This window comes from Urocitellus parryii, chromosome 6 (assembly GCF_045843805.1).
Source record: "Urocitellus parryii isolate mUroPar1 chromosome 6, mUroPar1.hap1, whole genome shotgun sequence".
In the NCBI taxonomy this organism is placed as follows: domain Eukaryota; kingdom Metazoa; phylum Chordata; class Mammalia; order Rodentia; family Sciuridae; genus Urocitellus; species Urocitellus parryii.
The window spans coordinates 115487990-115509522 of record NC_135536.1 but is presented as its reverse complement, the minus strand read 5'-3'; the positions used below and the strand labels follow the sequence as shown (position 1 = coordinate 115509522).

The window sequence follows — 21533 nt, the reverse complement described above, 5'->3', positions numbered from 1 at the left end:
TCATGAGAAGGGGGGATAGGAAGGGCAGCAGAATAAAATAGACACTAGTATTGCTGCATGTATATACGTGGCCTTATAACCAATGTGATTCTGCAACCTGTACACTTGGAAAAATGAGAAATTATATCCCATGTGATTCAAATGTATGATATGTCAAGATCATTGTATTGTCATGAGCAATTAATAAAAAATATTTTCAATATAATAAGTTGCATAAAGTGTTTGGAAATAAGTGTTATTAAAATAAAAGCATAAAGCAAAAGAAATAAAAAAGAACTCATGAGTATGTATATGCAACTTTCAAAATAAAAAATCAGAATAAAGAAAATAATTCAGTTAGAAATTTGGGTAAAATCATGCAATAATTAGGGTAAATACAAAGCTTAAATAAGATGGTACAAAATATGTTAGGTGCATTAATAATACTAGTAAATTAAAATGAACTGACTTTAACAGAGTTTAAAACTAATAACTTGAACAAAATTTAGCTGTAGAATTGTTACAGATCTAAAATATGAATACAAAGAGATTAAACATATTGGAGAAAAATTACATAAGAATATTTATTCCTGTTTTCTGGTATGTGCATTTTCCTACCTCATTTAGATGGCCACTGTTAAGATTTATTACTATAAATTAATTTTGCCTTTTCTAAAAATTTTATATAAATGGGATTATATAGTATGGATTCTTTCTTGTTATGATTTGGTTTATCCAGCATAATGATTTACATATTCATCCATGTTTTTTCATGTAACAATATATGTACTTGTGTTTCATTCTATGTGTATTATGTACATTTGCATATGTAACATTGTGTTTATCATTTATTACTTGGTGAATTCAAGAGTTGTATACTGTTAAAACTGTTGTGAAGGACCCTGCTATATATATTTTTGTGAATATGAAAAATACATATTTTTCATAATTCATAAAAATACATTTTTGTGAATATGAAATGTATTTTCATTTCTAAGTTAATATTTGTGACTGGAGATATTGTTTCACAAAGTACACATTTGTGACATCATTAAGGAACTGTCCAAGTATTGATTGGCACTTTAAAGATATTGTTTCATTATTTTTGTGGTCTTTATTTGTGATGATTAAGTCAGATATTCTCCTATAGTCATTGCCTCAGTTTTCAGCAGTTTAGATTAGATATCCCTAGTTGGCTTATATTATATTTGTCTAGTTTGGGATTTGCTGTGCCTCTTGGTTCTATGCTTTATTGTTTTTCATTAAATTCAGAAAAATCTGACTAATTTGTTTAAATTTTTTTTTCAGTTGCAGTTTCTCCCTGTTGTTTCTTCAATAACATGTTAGAATATTTGGTATCTCAATGATTGTTCAGACTCTGTTATTTTTCTTTTATTTTATTCTTTGTGTTCTTTACATTGGATGATTTGTTTTATTTCAATTTCATTGTGCCAATTCTGATCTATTCTTAGATGCGTAGAATGAAGGTTTTGTTTCCATAAAAATTATTTTTCAGTTTCAGAATATGCATTTCGTTCTTTTGAAGACCATTTTCTCTTTTTAATCCTTGAATATAATTATGTTAGCTATTTTAATTTTTTTTTTTTTTTTTTTTTTTTTGTGTGTGTGTGTGGCTAATTCCAGCAATCGGAGATCTTGGGACTTGATGCTTTTGGAATGAAGTTAGAGAGTAGAATACTCTGGTCTTTATTTTTAAATCTGAGTTAGTAGTCTGAAGTGTTTAGTATATTTTTCCTTATGTTTCTTATGTGTTTAAAATATTTAATAATAGATATAAAAATTGTTACATAGAGGGTTATAAGGAAGTTAAAGAATATTCAAGAAAGAAACACTCGGATGTTTTTGAAGGAGGAGAAAATTCCTTGTGAGCACACTTTATAGTAAAGAAGAATTTAAGAATATGAATTCAATAAAGAAAGTGGTAGCACAAATTGAAAAGTATAAAATGTCATGAGTGTGTAATTCCAGCAAGTAGCTTGGGAGGTTGAGGCCAGCCTGGGCAACTTCATGAGTTGATCTCAAAATTTAAATATTGAAATATAAAGGTCTGGGGATGTAGTTTGATAGTAGAGTGCTGTGGGTTAATTTCCCAGGACAGCAGACAAAGAAATACCAGAATTATATTGAAAATAGATTTTTGAGTCATAAAACAGCACTTGTCTAAGTTCAGGAAATAGAGGAAGCAACTGAAAATTGAATTACTGATATGAGATGATATGCTTCAATAATAAGAAAAGAATGAATATAAAGGATAGAAAATTATAATCTTTGATAGGGATAATTAATGTTTATGAAGTAGGAACTGAACAAATAGAACAAAAAATGCATTCATGTAAAATGCTATTCAAAGTAATGTTAGGATCAACTTGTTCATTTCTGCAGAAATAGCAAGAATTTTAATAATAGATTAGATTTATCAGTAGATCAATTTGGGGGGCATTGCCATCTTAAAATATATATATATATATAATTTTTTTTTTGTGATGCTGGGGATTGAACCCAGGGGTTTATTCATGCAAGGCAAGCAGTCTTCCAACTGAGCTATATCCCCAACCCCAAAATATCATGTTTTCTAGTTCACAAGCATAGGTAGAATTGTATCTACTTAGAATTTGAATGCATTTTTTTGTTCAAATTAAAATAGTAGCTGTTCAAAGTACTGGTTTGTTGATCACAGAGCACCTTATAGTCTTAATACCAAATTTTGAATGGCCATGTATCTTCAATTATCTTGGATATCTACACTTAGGAGTACAATGGCTGGGTCATGTGGTAGTTCAGTGTTTTATTTTTGATGAACTGTTAAACTGCTTTCCAGCGTAAGTATGTTGTTTCACACTCAGCAGTGTATGAACGTTCTGGTTTCTCTATGTCATTGAAATTCCTTATTTCTCTTTTTTGATTCTAACTATCCTGGTGTGTGTGAAGTGGTATTTTATTGCAGTTTTGATTGGCATTTCTCTGATGATTAATGATGTTGAAACTTTTTCCTGTATTTATTAGTCATTTGTATGTTTTTGGAGAATATTTATTCAATTTTAAATTGGGTTCTTTTCTTTATTGACTTGAGAGTTCTTTTAATATCCTGAATATAAATTCCTTATCGTACAGATCATACTATATCATACACAAATAATTAAATTATTTTTCCATGAGTTATGTTTTCACCTTTTTTTGGGTGCTGGGGATTGAATTCAGGGGCACTTGACCACTGAGCCACCTTCCCAGCCCTATTTTTTTATTTTATTTAGAGACGGGGTCTCACTGAGTGGCTCAGAACCTCAATTTTGCTGAGGCTGGCTTTGAACTGATTTGCTCAGAACCTCAATTTTGCTGAGGCTGCCTCATCCTCCCAAGCCACTGGGATTACAGGCATGCACCACCATGCCTGGCTGTTTTCACCTTCTTAGTGTAGTAGTGTCATTTGAATCACAGAACTCTTAATTTTGATGACATCCTGTTAATATATTTTTTCTTTTTTTTTGGGGGGGGGTGCCATACATTAATTCAATATCTGGAAGATTTATTCCTATTTTCTTTAAAAAGTATGAGTACTTTCATTTAGGTCTGTTAATCAACTTTATTCTTTTTGCCTGTAGATATATAGTTTTCACAGCATAATTTGTTGAAAGATTATTTTTTTCTCCAATGGTCATGTTAATGAATCACAAATGTAAAGGTTTATTTCCACACTCTTGGTTCTATTCTGTTGAAGTATATATCTGTCTTTATGCTGGTACTATACTGTGTCAATTAGTATATCTTTGTAGTAAATTTTGAAATCAGGATGTGTGGATCCTACAACTTTGTTATTTGCAAGATTTTTTGGCTCTTCTGGATCCCTTACATTTCTGTATTAATGCTAGGATCTGCTTGTTCATTTTTATAAAAATAGGAAGTTGGAATTTTAATAGAGATTAGATTGGTCTGTATATCAGTTTGGGGGAGCATTTCCATCTTAAAAATATCATGTTCTCTAATTCGGGAACATGGATAGCATTCTGTTTATGTAAGTCTTTTAATTTCTTTTAACTATATTTTGAGTTTTCCAATGTGTACATTTGTACTGTTTTGTTAAATTTATATTATTTTGATGCTATTATTTGTGGAATTGTTTTCTTAATTTTGTTTCAGATCATTTTATTGCTATTCTGAAAATATGACTTTTTATATTGATTTAGTTCCTAAATATTTCTGAACTTATTAGTACTAATAGATTTTTGTAGATTTCTTAGGTTTTCTACGTTCAAGATTATGTCCTCGTGAATACAGATGCTTCTTCCTTCCCAATGTATCTTACATATATATACTTATGTATATTTGTGGTATAAAATTGATACTTTGTGAGCTTTTAAGAAAATTATATTTTTAAAATATTGATAATCCTTAGGAGGAAACAGTCATCTCAGTGTCTTTATCTGTTTCATCAATTGATTGTTAAAATCCATGGTCCGGACATGTGAACAATATATTTGTTGTTGAAACCTAATACAAAAGGATCATATTAGAAACTTTTTGAATATCAAAATAAGACATGAACTTGTATACTTCTAGTCCCTTTAGCTCAGTCACTCTGTATTTCCTAATGTTAATATTTAAATGAAAGAAGAAATAAAATAATTTATTATTACATTTTCTAATTGGGTTCATTGCTAAATAGGTCAGATTTGTTAGTGGTAGTTATGGGACATGGTTTGTATTATTATCTAGGTGTTTGTGACATATTTACTAAGTATTTACTGAAGAATATGAATTTTTATCTGTCTTTGGAAAATTCTCGTGTTTAGTTTTTCTGTACATTGATTTGAAATTTTCTGCCTTTTTTTTTCTTTTTTTCTTTCTTTCTTTCTTTTTTTTTTTTTTGCTAGATATAACCCGGAAAAATCCCAGAACACCTCTTTCTGATCTTCAGGGCATGAATACTCTAAATGAAAAAAACCAACAGTAAGTTTAGTTTATGTTTTTAAGAAAGTATAGAAACAATATCTAGAAATCTTAGTAATATTTTTATGACTTCAAAAGTTTAAAGTCAGTCTTGTTTTTTAAAAAATTTCTTAAGGCCTTTATGAGTAACTTAATAACAGTTTAATAGGTTGGAGTTAACAAAATTTCTCTATGATTGCTCCTGGTAAAATAACTACAATTTTTTGAATGTTTCCCTCGAGTAATTTAAAATGAGCTATTTCCAAGACACTCCCTGCATTTTATGTCTTTTGTAAATTTTAGTGTTATTATGCTTCTTTCTATGGAGAAATCTTATTGATAAGATAATTGAATAATTTGAATAATTGAATAGTTTGATATACATAAAACCATCTAATACCTTTTCTCAGTAAGCATAATTACCAGAGCTTACTTTTTATACTTTTTATCATTTGTAATGAAGAATGTTTTTAGTTTAATTTGCAAGTAACAAATATAAGTGATTTTCTGAGTTTATACAGGTTCACTACCATTTAGCATATCATTTATAGGTACTGTATTTATTTGAGCTGAGAAAATTGTTTAGTTTCTAGGTGTGCTTTCTATATTTTAAATATCAAGAGAACTGAGCTTTTTGGTGCCCTTGTAATAAAGGGTAAGTCTTTCATTACAATGAAGATAACTTCTCTGATGATTGTTTCTGAAATAGTTACTGTGTGTTTTTAATATATAGTATCACTTTTCTACTTCAGTAGCTCATTTATGACTCTTTGTTGTTTGTTAAAAGAAGTCTAGGTTCACTAGCTTCATGTGTAAGAGCTGTCACATCCAAAGTATGTAGTCGAAAATATATCTTCAGCATTTTAATTGCTAACACATCAAACTGTTTACTGTTTTTTTAAATATTTTTTTTAGTTGTAGATGGACACAATATCTTTATTTTATTTGTTTATTTTTATGTGGTGCCGGGGATCGATCCTAGTGCCTCATGCATGCTAGGCAAGCACTCTACTACTGAGCCACAACCCCTGTCATGTTTACTATTTTCATAGTGTATGCCCTTTGTTTTTTTTTCTTTTTTTATTGATTCTTTTTAGTTATACATGACAGTAGAATCCATTTTGACATAGTCATACAAGCATGGACTATCTCTTGTTCTAATTCAAACCCCAATACCTCTCCTTCCCCATCCTTCTCCCCACCCTCTGCTTCCTTTCCTCTATTGATCTTTCTGCCATTTACTCAGCTGTTTTTTAAAATTAATTTCTTATGGATGTACAAGATGGTGAGATTGAGTATATTCATATGTGTACATAGCAATTATGTCAGATTCATTTCACTGTCTTTCCTTTTCCCATTCTCCCTCACTTCCCTTCATTCCACTTTGTCTACTCCACTGAACTTCTCTTCTTTCCCTCCCTTATTGTGTGTTAGCATCTGCATATCAGAGAGAATATTTGACCTTTTGTTTTTTTGGGGATTGGCTTATTTCAGTTAGCATGATAGTTTCCATTTCATCTATTTACTGTTTAATGTCATAAAGTTATTCTTCATTATGGCTGAGTAATATTCTGTTGTATATATACACCACATTTTCTTTATCCATTTATCTGTTGATGGGCATATAGGTTGGTTTTATTGCTTAGCTATTGTGATTTGTGCTGCTGTAAACATTGATATGGCTGTGTCACTGTAGTATGCTGATTTTAAATCCTTTAGGTGTATACTGAGGAGTAGGATAACTGGGTTAAATGGTGGTTCCATTCCTAATTTTCTGAGGAATTTTCATACTGCTTTCCAGAATGGTTGCACCATTTTGCAGTACCACCAGCAATATATGAGCGTACCTGTTTCAACACATTCTCATCAACATTTATTGTTACTTGTATTCTTGATAATTTCTATTCTGGTTGGAGTGAGATGAAATCTCATTATAGTTTTAGTTTGCATTTCACTAATTGATAGAGATGTTAGACATTTTTTTTCATATATTTGTTGACCTTTCATACTTCTTCTTTTGAGAAGTGTCATTTTAGTTCCTTTCCCCACTTATTGATTGGGTTATTTGGGTTTTTGGTATGAAGTTTTTTGAGTTTTTTTGTATAGCCTGGATATTAGTGCCCGGTCTGGGGTGTGTGTGGCAAAAAAAGATTTTCTCTCATTTTGTAGGCTTTCTCTTCATGCTCTTGATTGTTTCCTTAATGATACTTGTCCTCCAAATTTGCATGTTAAATTTTACCCATGAAAAGATTGGATCATTAGTCTTGACCTATAATTCTTTGATTCTATTGGCAGTTTTCTTACCCTGATTAGAGATACATAATTTATCCCATTTCCTTGATTTGAATAAAAAAGAAACTATGATTTGCTCCATTTCTTAAAGTAGTTTAATGGTTACAAATCTCCTAATACCTAGTTTGTGCTTTTTTTTTTTTTTTTGTACTTTTAATTTTGGATACCTACAGTGGTTTGTATGAGTTCCTGGCTTTTTTGTACATCGGTTGGAATAGTTCAGTATCATGTTTGAAGGTTGGTTGGTTTGTTGGCTGTGGTGGTGCATGCCTATAATCCCAGCAACTCAAGAGGCAAAGAATCCTGTCTGAAAATAAAAAGTTTAGGGATATAGCTCAGTTCTTGAGTGTCCCTGGATTCAGTTCCTCATATCACCATAAAAACAAGTAAACAACAATAACAACAAAAGCTTGGTTTGTTCTTATTTCAAAGAATTATTTGAGTTTAGGCACTAATGGAATGATATACCAATTTTGTAAAAATATGTAAATAAATTCATTTATAAGAAACTTTTATGGAGAACTTGATCATATCAGCTTGATTCTTTTGTATACTGAAGTAAAGCTATGTGACATTGAATTAATGATATAAGAAATAGGACAACTAAGAGATTTTTTTGGATTGTACTTATTATTTATTTTAGATATATTTTAGACAATATGGGCAAAAAGAGAAGATAGAGTAATAGATATTTATGAAGTCAGATCAATTATGAAATCATTAGCTTATATTTACTAAATAGAGCCTTCCCTATGAACTTTTTTTTATAAGTGGTTTTTATAGAGTCAAACAAGCTCAGTTTGTCAATCAGCTTTACATTGCTGTGATCAAAATACCTGACACGAACTACTTAGAGGAGGGAAAGTTAATTTTGGCTCATGGTTCCATAGGTTTAGTCCCTGGTTGGCTGAATCTGGGGTTAAGGTGAGGCAGCTTCTCATGGCAGAGGGATGCAGCAGAGGAAAAGTGTTTAGTTCATGGTGAGTCAGGAAGCAGAGGGGATGGGGCATGGAATTGGCCACAGGGAAGATGAATCCTTCCAGGGTACAACACTAGTGACCTACCTGCCTATAGCTCCACCCAGTCCATTCAAGCTAGGATGGACTGATTAGGTTATTTCACCTTTAAACATTCCTGAATTGATATAGGAGCTTTGGGATATTGCCTCATATGTGAACCATAGCACTTAGTAAAGCTCAAAAATTTGTTTGGTTTCATCATTTTATTTTGACAGCAGTTTCTTATAGTATAAATACTATTTTTAGGTTCTAAAGTGTTCAGCTGCATTTTATAGAAATGTAGATAATCACTTTTATGAAAATATACAGAAAACCTTTGCTAATAAGTAGTTAGCAATGGCTTTCTTACCTGTTAACAAGTGACCATGAAAACAAGTACTCTGTGAGGAAGATGTTTTGCAAATAGCCAGTTAGTACCTTTATACTTATTAATGTGAAATGATGAAAGATTTTTTTACTTATAAACAATCTCTCAGCCATTTGACAGGATTAATAAAAGCGACTAAGGAAATCTACAAAATTAATGATACTTAACCTAAAAATGAAAGTTCAGAGTGGGTTAAGAATGGAATGTCCAAAGTAGAAAAGATTGTATTCCATGCTTTTATAATTATATCAGAATGAATTCTGTGGTCATGTATAACTATAAAAAGGACTAATAAAATAAGAAAGAAAGAAAGAAAGAAAAAAAAAAAAGAATGGAATGTCCAGTGTGGTGATGATCTAGATCATGTTAATGAAATCTGCTCATGCAAGTCAATAGTCAAGTACTACAATGGAAGAAAATTCCTTTGCAAACTTGTTATCTAAAAGGAGACAGAAGTACTAATACCCACTTTATTTGTGGACCGAGAAAGACCTATTCTTTAAGAATTAAGATGCTACATACTGTGGATCACGATTTTGTAATGCTTGGGATTGAACCCAGGTGTGCTCTACTACTGAGCTACATTCCCAGGCCTTTTTTAAGTTTTTATTTTGAGACAGGATATTGCCAGGTTGCTCAGACTTACCTGGAACTTGTGATCTTTCTACCTCAGCCTCTGAGTTTCTGGGATTTCACCGTATCTATCCAATTTTTGTTCTAAAATACTGTATCTGTTTTTTAAAAATATTTTTAGTTATAGTTGAACATAGTAACGATTTATTCTTTAATGTGGTGCTGAGGATCAAACCCAGTGCCTCACACACATACAGGGAAAGTACTCTACCACTGAGCCACAACCCCAGCTCCACGGTATCTTTTTAAATTAACTTTTCCTGATAATGTGATGTAGCCAACAGTGCTTATCACCTGGGATATTGTAGTATAAAATGCAACAGTGGGAACAAAAGTAAATATTTTTTTGTTTGAAAGATTACATTGAAATGATTTTTACTAGAGTTGTTTTAGACAAAGGGGAATGAAGGGAAGAAAGTGGGGATAGGATTAGTAAAGACAGTGGAATAAATCTGATATACCTTTCTTGTTTACATATATGAATACACCATGGTGAATCTCAGTATTGTGTACATCCACAAGACTAGGTTCCTAATTAGAATAAGATATATTCTGTGCTTGTATAAATATATCAAAATAGATTCTACTGTCATGTATAACTAAAAAGAACAAATAAAAATTTAAAAAATGATATTATGTGATTTATAAAATGGATTTCAAGGTTATCATTTAGAATCAGTGTGGCTTCACATCACAAAATATTTTCAGAGTGGTTCTCATATATTATGGTTAGGTAACTCTTATAACATTATTTTATGTCTTAGTATGTGTCTGGGTTTCCATAGTTTCTGGAAATAATTCAGAACTTAGATATTAATGTAGGTAGATATAAATTATTAGCAGTTTATGTTGCCATAGCTAATCAGAATTATAGTAATGTAGTAATAATAGTAATATATTTATGTAAGTTTAAAACATTAAATATTTCATAGCCATTTTCACAAATCAATTTTTATGGTTTACACTTTAAAATATAGTGTGCCTGTTACCCTAAATGCCATTAGCCCAGTTTTATATCCCTTTGTTTGGTGTTTTTGCTCATTTAAAAAATTTTTTGACTTCTTTATTTAGGCATTATTTACATGTGACATTATTCTTAGGAGAAAAATAACTGTAAATTAAGATGAATACAATTAATAATTATGCAGATCCTTTGTTTATTCAAGTATTTAGTGCTATGTTATTTGGGTAGGAACTAAAAAATTGATACTTTATAAGATATGTGTGATAAGTGATATACCTGAAGAAATATGTGATACTACGGAAGCATAGAAAAACTGTTTAATTTTTAAATTTGGATCCTATTTTAAAAGTTGGATGTGAGGCCAGGTATCCTTGGCAACCATCATTCTACTTTCAGTTTCTTTGATTTTTTGACTACTCTTAGTAAATGATTTTACTCCGTATTTGTCTTTTTGGTGACTTTTACTATTTCATTTAGTATAATACCAACAAAGTTAATCTGTGTTGTAGCATATGTCAAAATTTCCTTTTTTAAATAGAACTGAATAGCATTCCATCATATGAATTCACATTTTACTTATTTCTTCATTTGTTGGTAGATGCTTTGGCTTATTTCTACATTTTAAATAATTGTAAAAATGCTATCATGAGTGTGAAAATGTGTGTTTGAGACCATGCTTTTAGTTGTTTTGGTTCGAGAATATACCCAGAAGTGGAATTACTGCATTATATGGTAATCCAATTTTTAATTTTTACTATTTTCCACAGTCGCTGTACTATTTTACATTACCACTGAAAGTACACATGGATTTCAGTTTCTCAACATCATAACCAACATTTAATGTTATTATTATTATTTTTGATAGTTAGCCATCCTACTGATGCGAGATAGTATTACCTTGTAGTTTCATTTATATTTCCTTAATGATTACGTTAAAGTTAAAACAATACAAGCTTTTAAAAATTTGTTTTTTTCAAATCTATTCATTTTTAAATCATGTAGAAAATAAAAAGTGGTGTTACAAATGGAATATTGACTTTTATAATTTCCCATGTTTTATTTGTATTGAGATCTGTATTTGTTCATATGACTTTTAGTTACTATCTAGTGTTCTTGTTTTACCTTGCAGGACTCCCTTGAACATCTTCCTCCCTCCCTCCCTCCTTTTCTCCTTCCCTCTTTCCTTTTCTCCCTCACTCCTTCCCTTCCTCCCTTCCTCCCTCCCTCCCTCCTTTTCTCCCTGCCTTTCTCCCTCCCTCTGTCCCTCCTTCCTTTTCTCCCTCCCTCCTGTTTTTCCTATCCCTAGGGATTTAACCCTGGGGCTCTTTACTATAGAGGTACATCCCTAGTCCTGTTTTTTTTTTTTCTTATGGGACCGGGACTTACTAAATTGTGAGGGTCTTGCTAAATTGCTGAGGCTTTCCTTGAATCTGTGATCCTCCTGTCTCAACCTCCTGAGACACTGGGATCACAGGTGAAAGCCACTTCATACTTCATTTCTTATAGGGCATATATAGTGACATCTTAATTTCTCAATTTCAAAGAACAGTTTTGCTAAGTATAGGAGTCTTGGTTGCTCCCCCACCCCCACATTGCCTTCCCAGCTCCAAAATTTCTGATTAGAAATCTGCTAATAATCTTATTAAGGATCCATTGAATGTAATGTATTCCTTTTTTGTTTTACCTTGCAGGATTTAATGCTTTTAGGATTCTCTCTTTGTCTTTAGCTTGTGAAAATTTGGTTATAATGTTTCTTGGTGTGAGTCTGACTTCATTTTTAAGTTTATTGAGTTTTTTGGCTATTGTATATTCATGTCTTTCATCAAATTTGGGACGTTTTCAGTCTTTATTGCTTCAGATATTCTCTCTGCTCCTATTCCACCCCCATTCTTCTTGAATTACCTCAGTGCCTATGTTCATCTCTTTTCAGGTTTCTTATCATTAGGCTTGGTTTTCTTTAGTTTTTTTTCTTTTTGTTCCTCAGACTCTGTATTTTCCATTGTCCCAAGCTCGATGACTCTTTGTTATGACTGCTCAAATCTGCCTTCAACTCTCTAGTTAATTTTTCATTTCCCTATTATGTATTTAAGCTCCAGAATTTATTTTTAGTTTCTTTTTAGGTTTTGTCTTTACTGAAAGTTCCATTTTGTTCATACATTGTTTTCTTGTCTTTTTCTTTTTTTTTTTATTGTTGGTCGTTCAAAACATTACATAGTTCTTAATACATCATATTTCACAGTTTTTCTTGTCTTTTTCTAATGTGTCTCCTAGAAGATCATTTTCAGAGATAGTTTCTGTTGATATATTTATTTTTTTCCAAGTGGGTCGGTCATACTTTTCTTTTGTTGTGTGTGAGTGATTTTTGTTGTTGTTGTTGAAAAGTGAATATTTGGCTCTAATAATGTTGTAACTAGCAACCAGATTCTTCTTTCTCCCAGACTTTGGTGTATTTGGTTTTTTTTTGTTTGTTTGTTGTATGCTGTCTCTGTGTCCAGATTCAGCCCACTTAAGATCTTCTCAGGTGTTTCCTGTGCCTTTTCATGGACATGTAGAGTAACTTTCCAGTTTTCTGCCCATATACAATGGTGCCCATCTTTTAAATCTGAAGTTCCTTCAGATGGAGGGGAAAGGGACCTGCAAAAATGTAAGAAGTATGGCAGTAGTCTCCTGCTTGTTTATTTTTACCTTTGTGATTAAAGCATTGGTCAGCAAACAGTTCCCTGATACTTGGAGGAAGAGTCTTTTTTGTCCACTCTGACTCCAGCATGCTGTTTGCAAGCTCTTACAAGAATATGTACACAATTGCCTACCAGCACCTTAAATAGCTCCTTCTATGCTGAGGTGAAATGACCAAAATTAATTGAAATTTACCATGCAAGCCTTTCCCTGGAAATTGCAAGCCATCAATAGAATCCAGCTGAACACATTCCAAGATCCCCCAAGAGATACCTGACATCACAGACAGTACAAGTTTTGCTTTCCACAGTTTCAGTTACCCATAATCAGTCAAAATGCAAAAATATTAAATAGAAAATTCTAGAAGTAAATAGTTGACATGATGGAATCTCTTTTATTAATAGTATATTGTTATAAATGTTCCATGTTCTTATTTAAAAAAAAAATATATATATATGTATGTATGTAAGGGAGAACACATATTTAGGCTTTGGTACTATCTGTGATTTACAGGTATCTTCTAGGGAGTCTTGGAATATATTCTTCATGGATAAGGCAGTGCCGTTGTAGTTATATTAGATATATTTAGCCAATGCAGTTGTCTGTGTGGGAATACACAGAATTTGTGCTTCCCAGCTGCTATCTTCTCCTAAATATTATTTCTCAACATGATTTTTAATGAGCTCATAGACTTGCATTGAATGGTTGTAACATAATTTATTTTACCCATTTCCAGTTGTTAAATTAGTTTTAGCTAATTTGGGGGGGTTAATTAACATTTTTAGAGATTTTCACACACATTTAATTGTTTTCTTCTGTCCTTGTTAATCAGAAACCTTGACCAGAAAGATAGAAAAAATATTATTAAGTATAATGACATTTTTTTTAAAGGTGCTCTTTAGCTGATTCTGGAGCCTTTGTATGTGAACCCTCCTACCCCCAAGTGATGAGAATTTTGTAGACTCTTCACCCTTTGGCTTGGGTATCTGGCCTTCTTGATTGATCCTATATTTTATTTATGATGAGTCTGTCTTTTTTGGGTTTTGACCTGTTTTACTTTGTATTACAAGAACCAGTCTCTCCTGCTAACCAGTCTCTCCTGCTTCTTCACTCCTAAATCTATCACTCATAAAGAATCTTGAAGTCATATTTAATTTCCTCTTTCTTATAAACTGCACATGTATTCTATCATGTCATGTATCAACTGTACTCTGAAATGTTGTCTGGAAAATTTCATCTTTGCTAAGTACTTAGAATTTTATACTGCTTGAAGACATGGTTATCTCTTGCATGGTTTATTGAAGCAACCTCCTGAAACAATCTCCTAGTTTTTGTCCTTTGCTTTCCAAATACAGAGTGATTATTTTAGTATATAACGTGACTCATAATCATTGTTTTACTTAATATCCTCCTATTTCTAATTTCTAATTCTTGTTGAAAGGCAAAAATTCTTAACACTACTTAAAAGGTACAATGTAACATAGTTTTTTTCTTCCTCTCTAACTTGCTCTCTTTTCATTCTTTACCTGCTTATTCTACTCCAGCCTTGTTGGCTTACTTAATAAAGCTCACTAAGAATATACATATCTCTGGGACTTTGTGTTTGTTCTTCTCACCAACTAAAATGTTCTTCTTCCAAATAACTGTTTAGAACCTTATCAATGAGGCTTTCCCTAATGGTCTTATTTTAAAAGTCTAGTATATTTTAACCTTTCTTTGTGTTTAATTTTTCTCCTTACCATCTATTATTCAACACATAGTACATTTTGTCATGTGTTTATTGTTGTCTCCTCCTACCTGAATGATGCCACTTAATGGTAAGGATTTTAGTTTAGTTTTGTTATGTTGTATGTCCATTGCTAGAAAAATAATTGACATGTAGTTGCTGCTAAGGAGTTATTTTAAAATCAATGAATGAATGTGTCCTGCATTTTTGTTTGTGTTATTGCTTATTTAATTTTCTGGAAGCTTTTTGTTATTAAGTTTGCTTTCTCAATGTTTATTTTTATAGCATATTATTTTATAAATGTAACATTTTCTCTTCTCTTGAAGAATATAACTGGCAGCCCCCCCACCAAAAAAAAAAAAAAAACCAGATATTTTTCATGCCTGGACTGGTCATTCGTCAGGTTGTTATGTCTTAATTATTTTGGTTTCTGTTTCATACTAAGAATTTTCCTCAGGCATCTACTGAACATTGGTCAACAATTTTTAACACACTGGAAAGCTCTTGGGAATCTCCGAATAATTTGGGTGGGTGATATCAATTCCTGGAACAATCAGTATTTGTTTTTTGGCTATTTAGAATCTCCTCAGAAAAAAAAATTAAATATTTATTTTTTAGGTATAGATGGACACAACATAATACCTTTATTTTTATGTGGTGCTGAGGATCAAACCCAGTCCCCTGCCTGTGCTAGGCAAGCACTCTACCGCTGAGCCACATCCCAGCCCTTCTCCACAAAAATTTATTCTTTATTCCTGGCATATATAATTCCAGTGGTTAGCATTCCGTTTGGGTAAGAAGACTAAGAACCTCTATTTTCAGTATTGCCCTTAACTTCTATATAGTACTACTCTCCATTCTTGCTGCCTAGTTCACAGACTTTGTTTTATGCCCTGCCTATGTAAAGAAGCAACAACCAAAGCCTGAGAAAACAATATGCTTTCTATATACAAAGATGTATTGCTGTTTTTTTTTAGTATATTTTATTTCTTAAGTGTTAATTCCTTAAAATTTATGTTATTACTGTTTTTATGGGCTTTTGGAAATATCCAAACGTGTACAATTTATCTTTACCTTAAAAGCCCTTTGATAATTTTACATGTTTTGTTTATTCTTATTTCCCTAATGCCTATAATAGTGTTCAACCCCTAGCAAAAGGGGTATATGAGTGGTGTGTGTGTGACCAAGATCCCAGGGAAAAATTAGATATTCTATTGAATGGTATGGCCTGTTAGGATTGTAAATTCCTGTGGTAGCTTTGGAAGTTCTAGTCTAAGAAAGAGAAAAGCCATTGTTATATTACTTATTGATTAATAGCAATTATTTAAAGGTATGAGCAACACCTACATGACATTTGTATGTGAATGTGCCAGAACCCACAGAAACTTTTCTGAATTGAGAAAAGGTTAATCCTATTGATTGATAATCATTTTCTGATGTCTTAGCATTTTTTTTTTGAATCTTTTTTCTTTTGGGGGTGCGTGTGTGTTGTGCTGGGGATTGAACCCAGGGCCTTGTGAATGTAAGGCAAGCACTTTACCAACTGACCTATATCCTCAGCCCAGCATTTTTTTGAATCTTTAGTCTTTAATGTTTTATTTGACTTATTTTGTCAGTGTATAGGGCATTAATTAGCGATATCTTAATTCACTCATGAAAAATATACTATATATTTTTTTACAGTGATACATTTGATATTTCCTGGAATGTCAGAACTGGGATTCACCATAGCAGATTACCAAGTAGCACCTCCTTGCGTGATAAAGATGGGATATTTGCTAATTCAGCTAGCAGTAAACTACTGGAAAGAGCCCATGGAATTCTCACGTCAGTATTGATAAGTAATATGGATTGTTTTGTTATGATTGGTTTATAGTTTTTGGCTGCAAAAATGGGAAATGGTGAAGTATTATTTTCATGAATATAATTTTTGGTGGGGGTCATACTGGGGATTGAACTCCAGGGCACTCCACCACTGAGCCATATCCCTAGCCCTATTTTTTGTTAATTTAAAGATAGGATCTCACATAGTTACTGAGCATCTCACTTTTGCTAAAGCTGGCTTTGAGCTTTCGATCCTTCTGTGTCAGCCTCCCGAGCCGCTGGGATTACAGGCATGTACCACTGCACCTGGCTCATGAGTATAATTTTGATAGATATGTTCCACAAAGCATATAGTCAGTATTTAGAACATGAATCTAACACATTATTACATTGGTGGTTTTGCTGTTTCAGTGTTCCATATCACCAAAATAATTGTGGAGATGATTATTGCTTTTGACAGATCTCACATCTTAAAGAAAGAAAAAACTTAGTTTTTTTTGTTTATTTTAGAATTCCCAGTTGTTACTGCAATAATTAATCTTTTTTAAAAACATTTTTTGTAGTTGTAGATGGACAGAATAATATTTAGTCTTTAATTCTGAAAGTCTTAATAGTTGGGCAGGAAATACATTATAAATGGGGTGGTACCATATATAGTAGTATATAACATTTATCCAAGCCTGCCATTCCTTTTTACCTGACCATAGCACTGGTTTGAGGATACAGATATATAATCATGCATGTGGTACCAGTAAAAAGTTTTTAGTTACCAGCATTAACAAATTTCAGATGCTTAGGAAGAGGTGTGAAAAAAATGGATTCCTTATTCCCTAAGATTCCCTAAGTCCTTGCTTAACAGTATTAATAGACTAATATAGGCCTTGCTCTGTTCCAGAAATGTGTAGTAACTCATTTAATTCTCACAACAGCTTTAAGAGGTAGGCGGTATTATCACCATAATTTGACATTATAACAATGAAATCAAGGCTTATAGAAATTAAAATTATACCTTAATAGGTGACATTGGACTTTATTCTCTACCTCAAGCTACAAAAATGTTAAATATAAAATAAGATATAGGTATGATACTGAGTTTTTAAATAAGAAAAAGTGGAATAATTATTCTTTTTTTAAAAAAAGTTGAAGTAAAACAGAAATCTTCTGCATATTTTTATAACTTTTATTTATTTATTTATTTATTTTTATGTGGTGCTGAGGATCAAACCCAGTACCTCACATGTGGTAGACAATTGTTCCACCTCTGAGCCACAACCTCAGCCCCTAATTTTTCATTTGAGACATTGTTTTGCTGAAAAATGTATTTTTGAAAGATTCATGAAATTTAGGCATTTCATTTATAATTCTGAAATGTCAGAAATCTTTTGTAGTTAACAAGAAAGTAGATGCCCTACTTACATCCAAGAAAATGCAACTGTACTTTAGATTGGACAATATTGCACTAATAATGATCAGGCTTCCCCCTTTTCCTTTCTTACCCTTCTTAAAAGCATCTGCTTTATTGAACCAGGTAATATTTTCATAGAGATGATCTGTGTTATTAGAAATGGGTAATACATTGCTTGATTAGAGACCTTGAAATCATTAACCCCTACAGTATTTTTTTTCTAACAAGTATCTTATCTTCTTAGGAGAAACAAAAACTTCAAATCCAAGCCTGCTCTTCCAAAGGTGAGTTTTGTGGAAAAAAAACTTTTTTTTTTTAGTAGTCTCTTAGATACTGCTTACTTTTTAAAATTTCTCATTCAAGCAATCATTATGATTAAAGATGAAGAATGCCTTATTAAGAGCCAAGATAGGAGTATATATACTTAGCTGAATCCATTTAAGAAATAACATTGAGTTCATCTATTCCTCCCATGTTCCCTCTCCCTATCCCACTATGAATCAGCCTCCTTATATCAAAGAAGACATTCTGCATTTGGTTTTTTGGGATTGGCTAACTTCACTTAGCATTATCTTCTCTGACTTCATCCGTTTATCTGTAAATGCCATGATTTTATTCTTTTTTATTGCTGAGTAATATTCCATTGTGTGTATATACCACATTTTTTAATCCATTCATCTATTGAAGGGCATCTAGGTTGGTTCCACAGTTTAGCTATTGTGAATTGTGCTGCTATAAACAATGATGTGGCTATGTCCCTGTAGTAGGCTGTTTTTAAGTCCTTTGGGTATAAACTGAAGAGAGGGATAGTTAGGTCAAATGGTGGTTCCATTCCCAATTTTCCAAGAAATCTCCATACTATTTTCTATATTGGCTGCACCAGTTTGCAGTCCCACCGGAAATGTATGAGTGTACCTTTCTCCCCACATCCTCAACAACTCTTATTGTTGTTGTTTGTCTTCACAATAGCTGCCATTCTGACAGGAGTGAGATGAAATCTTAGAGTGGTTTTGATTTGCATTTCTCTAATTGCTAGTGATGATGAACATTTTTTCATGTATTTGTTGATTGACTGTACGTAATCTTCTGAGAAGTGTCTCTTCAGGTGCTTGGCCCATTTAAAATTGATTGGGTTATTTGTTTGTTTTTTGTGTTTAGCTTTTTGGATTCTTTATGAGTTCATTTATACCCTAGAGATTAGTGCTGCATCTGATGTGTGAGGGGTAAAGATTTGCTCCCAAGATGTAGGCTCTCTATTCACCTCACAGATTGTTTCTTTTGCTTAGAGCTTTTTAGTTTGAGTCCATCCCATTTATTGATTCTTGATTTTAATTCTTGCACCACCAGAATCTTATTAAGGAAGTTGGGGCCTAATCCCCCATGATGGAGATCAGGGCCTACATTTTTGTCTATGAGATACAGGGTCTCTGGTTTTATTCCTAAGTCCTTGATCCACTTTGAGTTGAGTTTTGTGCATGGTGAGAGAGAGGGGTTTACTTTCATTTTGTTGTATATGTACTTTTAGTTTTCCCACACCATTTGTTGAAGAGGCTTTCTTTTCTCCAATGCATGTTTTTGGCACCTTTGTTTAATATAAGATAATTGTAGTTTTGTGGGTTAGTCTCTGTAGTGTCCTCTATTCTGTACCATTGATCTACCAGTCTGTTTTGGTGCCAGTACCATGCTGTTTTTGTTACTGTTGCTCTGTAGTATAGTTTAAGGTCTGGTATAGTGATGCCACCTGCTTCACTCTTCCTACTAAAGATTTCTTTGGCTATTCTGGGTCTCTTATTTTTCCAGATGAATTTCACGATTGCTTTTTTTATTTCTATGAGGAATGTCATTGGAATTTTGATCAGAATTGGATTAAATCTGTATAGTGCTTTTGGAAGTTTGGTCATTTTGCTAATATTACTTCTGCCTATCCAAGAGCAAGGTAGATCTTTCCATCTTCTAAGGTCTTCTTTGATTTCTTTCTTTAGGGTTCTGTAATTTTCATTATTAGATCTTTCAAATCTTGAATTAAGTTGATTCCCAGGTTTTCTGTTTTGTTTTGTTTTGTTTTAAGATACTGCAAATGGGGTAATTTTCCTTTCTGAGGATTTGTCACTGATACAAAGAAATGCCTTTGATTTATGGATATTGATTTTATATCCTGCTACTTTGCTGAATTCATTTACTAGTTCTAGAAGTTTTCTGGTGGAACTTTTTAGGGTCTTCCAGGTATAGAATCATATCATCAGCAAGTAGTGCCAATTTGAGTTCTTCTTTTCCTATGTATATTCCTTTAATTTCTTTCGTCTAATTGCTCTGGCCAGTGTTTCAAGAACTATGTTAAATAGAAGTGGTGAAAGAGGGCATCCCTGTCTTATTCCAGTTTTAATAGGGAATGCCTTTAATTTTTCTCCATTTAGAATGATGTTGACCTGGGGCTTAGCATAGATAGCCTTTATGATGTTGAGATATGTTCCTGTTATCCCTAGTTTTTCTAGTGTTTTGAACATAAAGGGGTGCTGTATTTTGTCAAATGGTTGTTCTGCATCTATTGAGATGTTCATATGATTTTTATCTTTAAGTATATAGATGTGATGAATTACATTTATTGATTTCTGTAAATCTCTAATGAACCTAGATGCAAAAATTCTCATTAAAATTCTGGCAAATCACATACAAAAACATATCAAAAAGCTTGTGCGCCATGATCAAGTGGGATTCATCCCAGGGATGCAAGGTTGGTTCAACATACAGAAATCAATAAATGCACTGTTCTTTTCATTCTCTTCAAATACGTAACTTAATATTGAACTTCATATCATAGCCAATATGGATATGTTCTGTTTTAAAAAACCAGGCATTACTTAAAAAGTATGGATGCTAGAGAAGGATTCAGAAGAAGGGATGACATCTAGGTTGGGTTTTGTAATATATAAAAATTCAAGGTGCTCTTCCATCAAAACCTTTGGCATGAGTCAACAGTCAACATTTAGTTTTTACGTATGCATCTCTATGTGACACATACATGTTCCCTTTCGATAATAATTCAGTTATGTTAGTTTGTGGCAAGGAAGTAACCCCTTGAAATGAGGAGACAGCTTTTATGATCTCAGATTTTTCCTATATGACTATAGCTTTGTAATGACAGTACTGCTTTTTTTTTTCTCCTCTCATAACTTGAAAGTGTCACTTCTATTAAATCTTCTTTTCTAACATGTTTTATTTTTTTGGTTATATTCTTTCAATGACTGGTCATTGCCCTTGTTTCTACTTTGATAATCTGTTTGTATCTTATACTTCATATCAAAATGATGTTAATGTTTGGCTCCCATTGTAAATTTTTATAGTCACAGACTCAAAACTATTTTTATTGTCCATTTGAGTCCTGTTTAATAGCATTAGAAATATCTTAGTCTATCCAGGCTACAAAATACCTTAGACTGGTTCATTTATAAGCAAAAAATTTATTGCTCACAAAGGGCTAACAGATTTGATGTCTGATGAGGGCCTCTTCTTCATGGATGGCACCTTCTATATGTCCTAACATGGTGGAAGGGGTAAACAAGTTCCCTTGGTATTCTTTTATAGGAGCACTAATTTTGTTCATGAGAGTAGAGACTTCATGATTTAATCACCTCCAAAAGTCTCACTTCTTTATTCTATCACATTGTGAATATTGTTTTAATATATAAATTTTGAGGATGTCAAAT

The 21533-nt window shown here is 32.3% G+C and overlaps 1 protein-coding gene across 1 annotated transcript in view; it reads left to right on the top strand.

Annotated features, from left to right (window-relative positions):
- The window catches only part of Myo9a (myosin IXA), a 254323-nt gene that overhangs the window by 137012 nt on the left and 95778 nt on the right, over window positions 1–21533 (top strand). The window contains exons 16-18 of the mRNA XM_026387807.2: window positions 4869–4944; window positions 16284–16427; window positions 18074–18113. Of these exons, the coding sequence (XP_026243592.2) occupies window positions 4869–4944; window positions 16284–16427; window positions 18074–18113 (260 nt within the window). The remainder of the gene's footprint in view (window positions 1–4868; window positions 4945–16283; window positions 16428–18073; window positions 18114–21533) is intronic.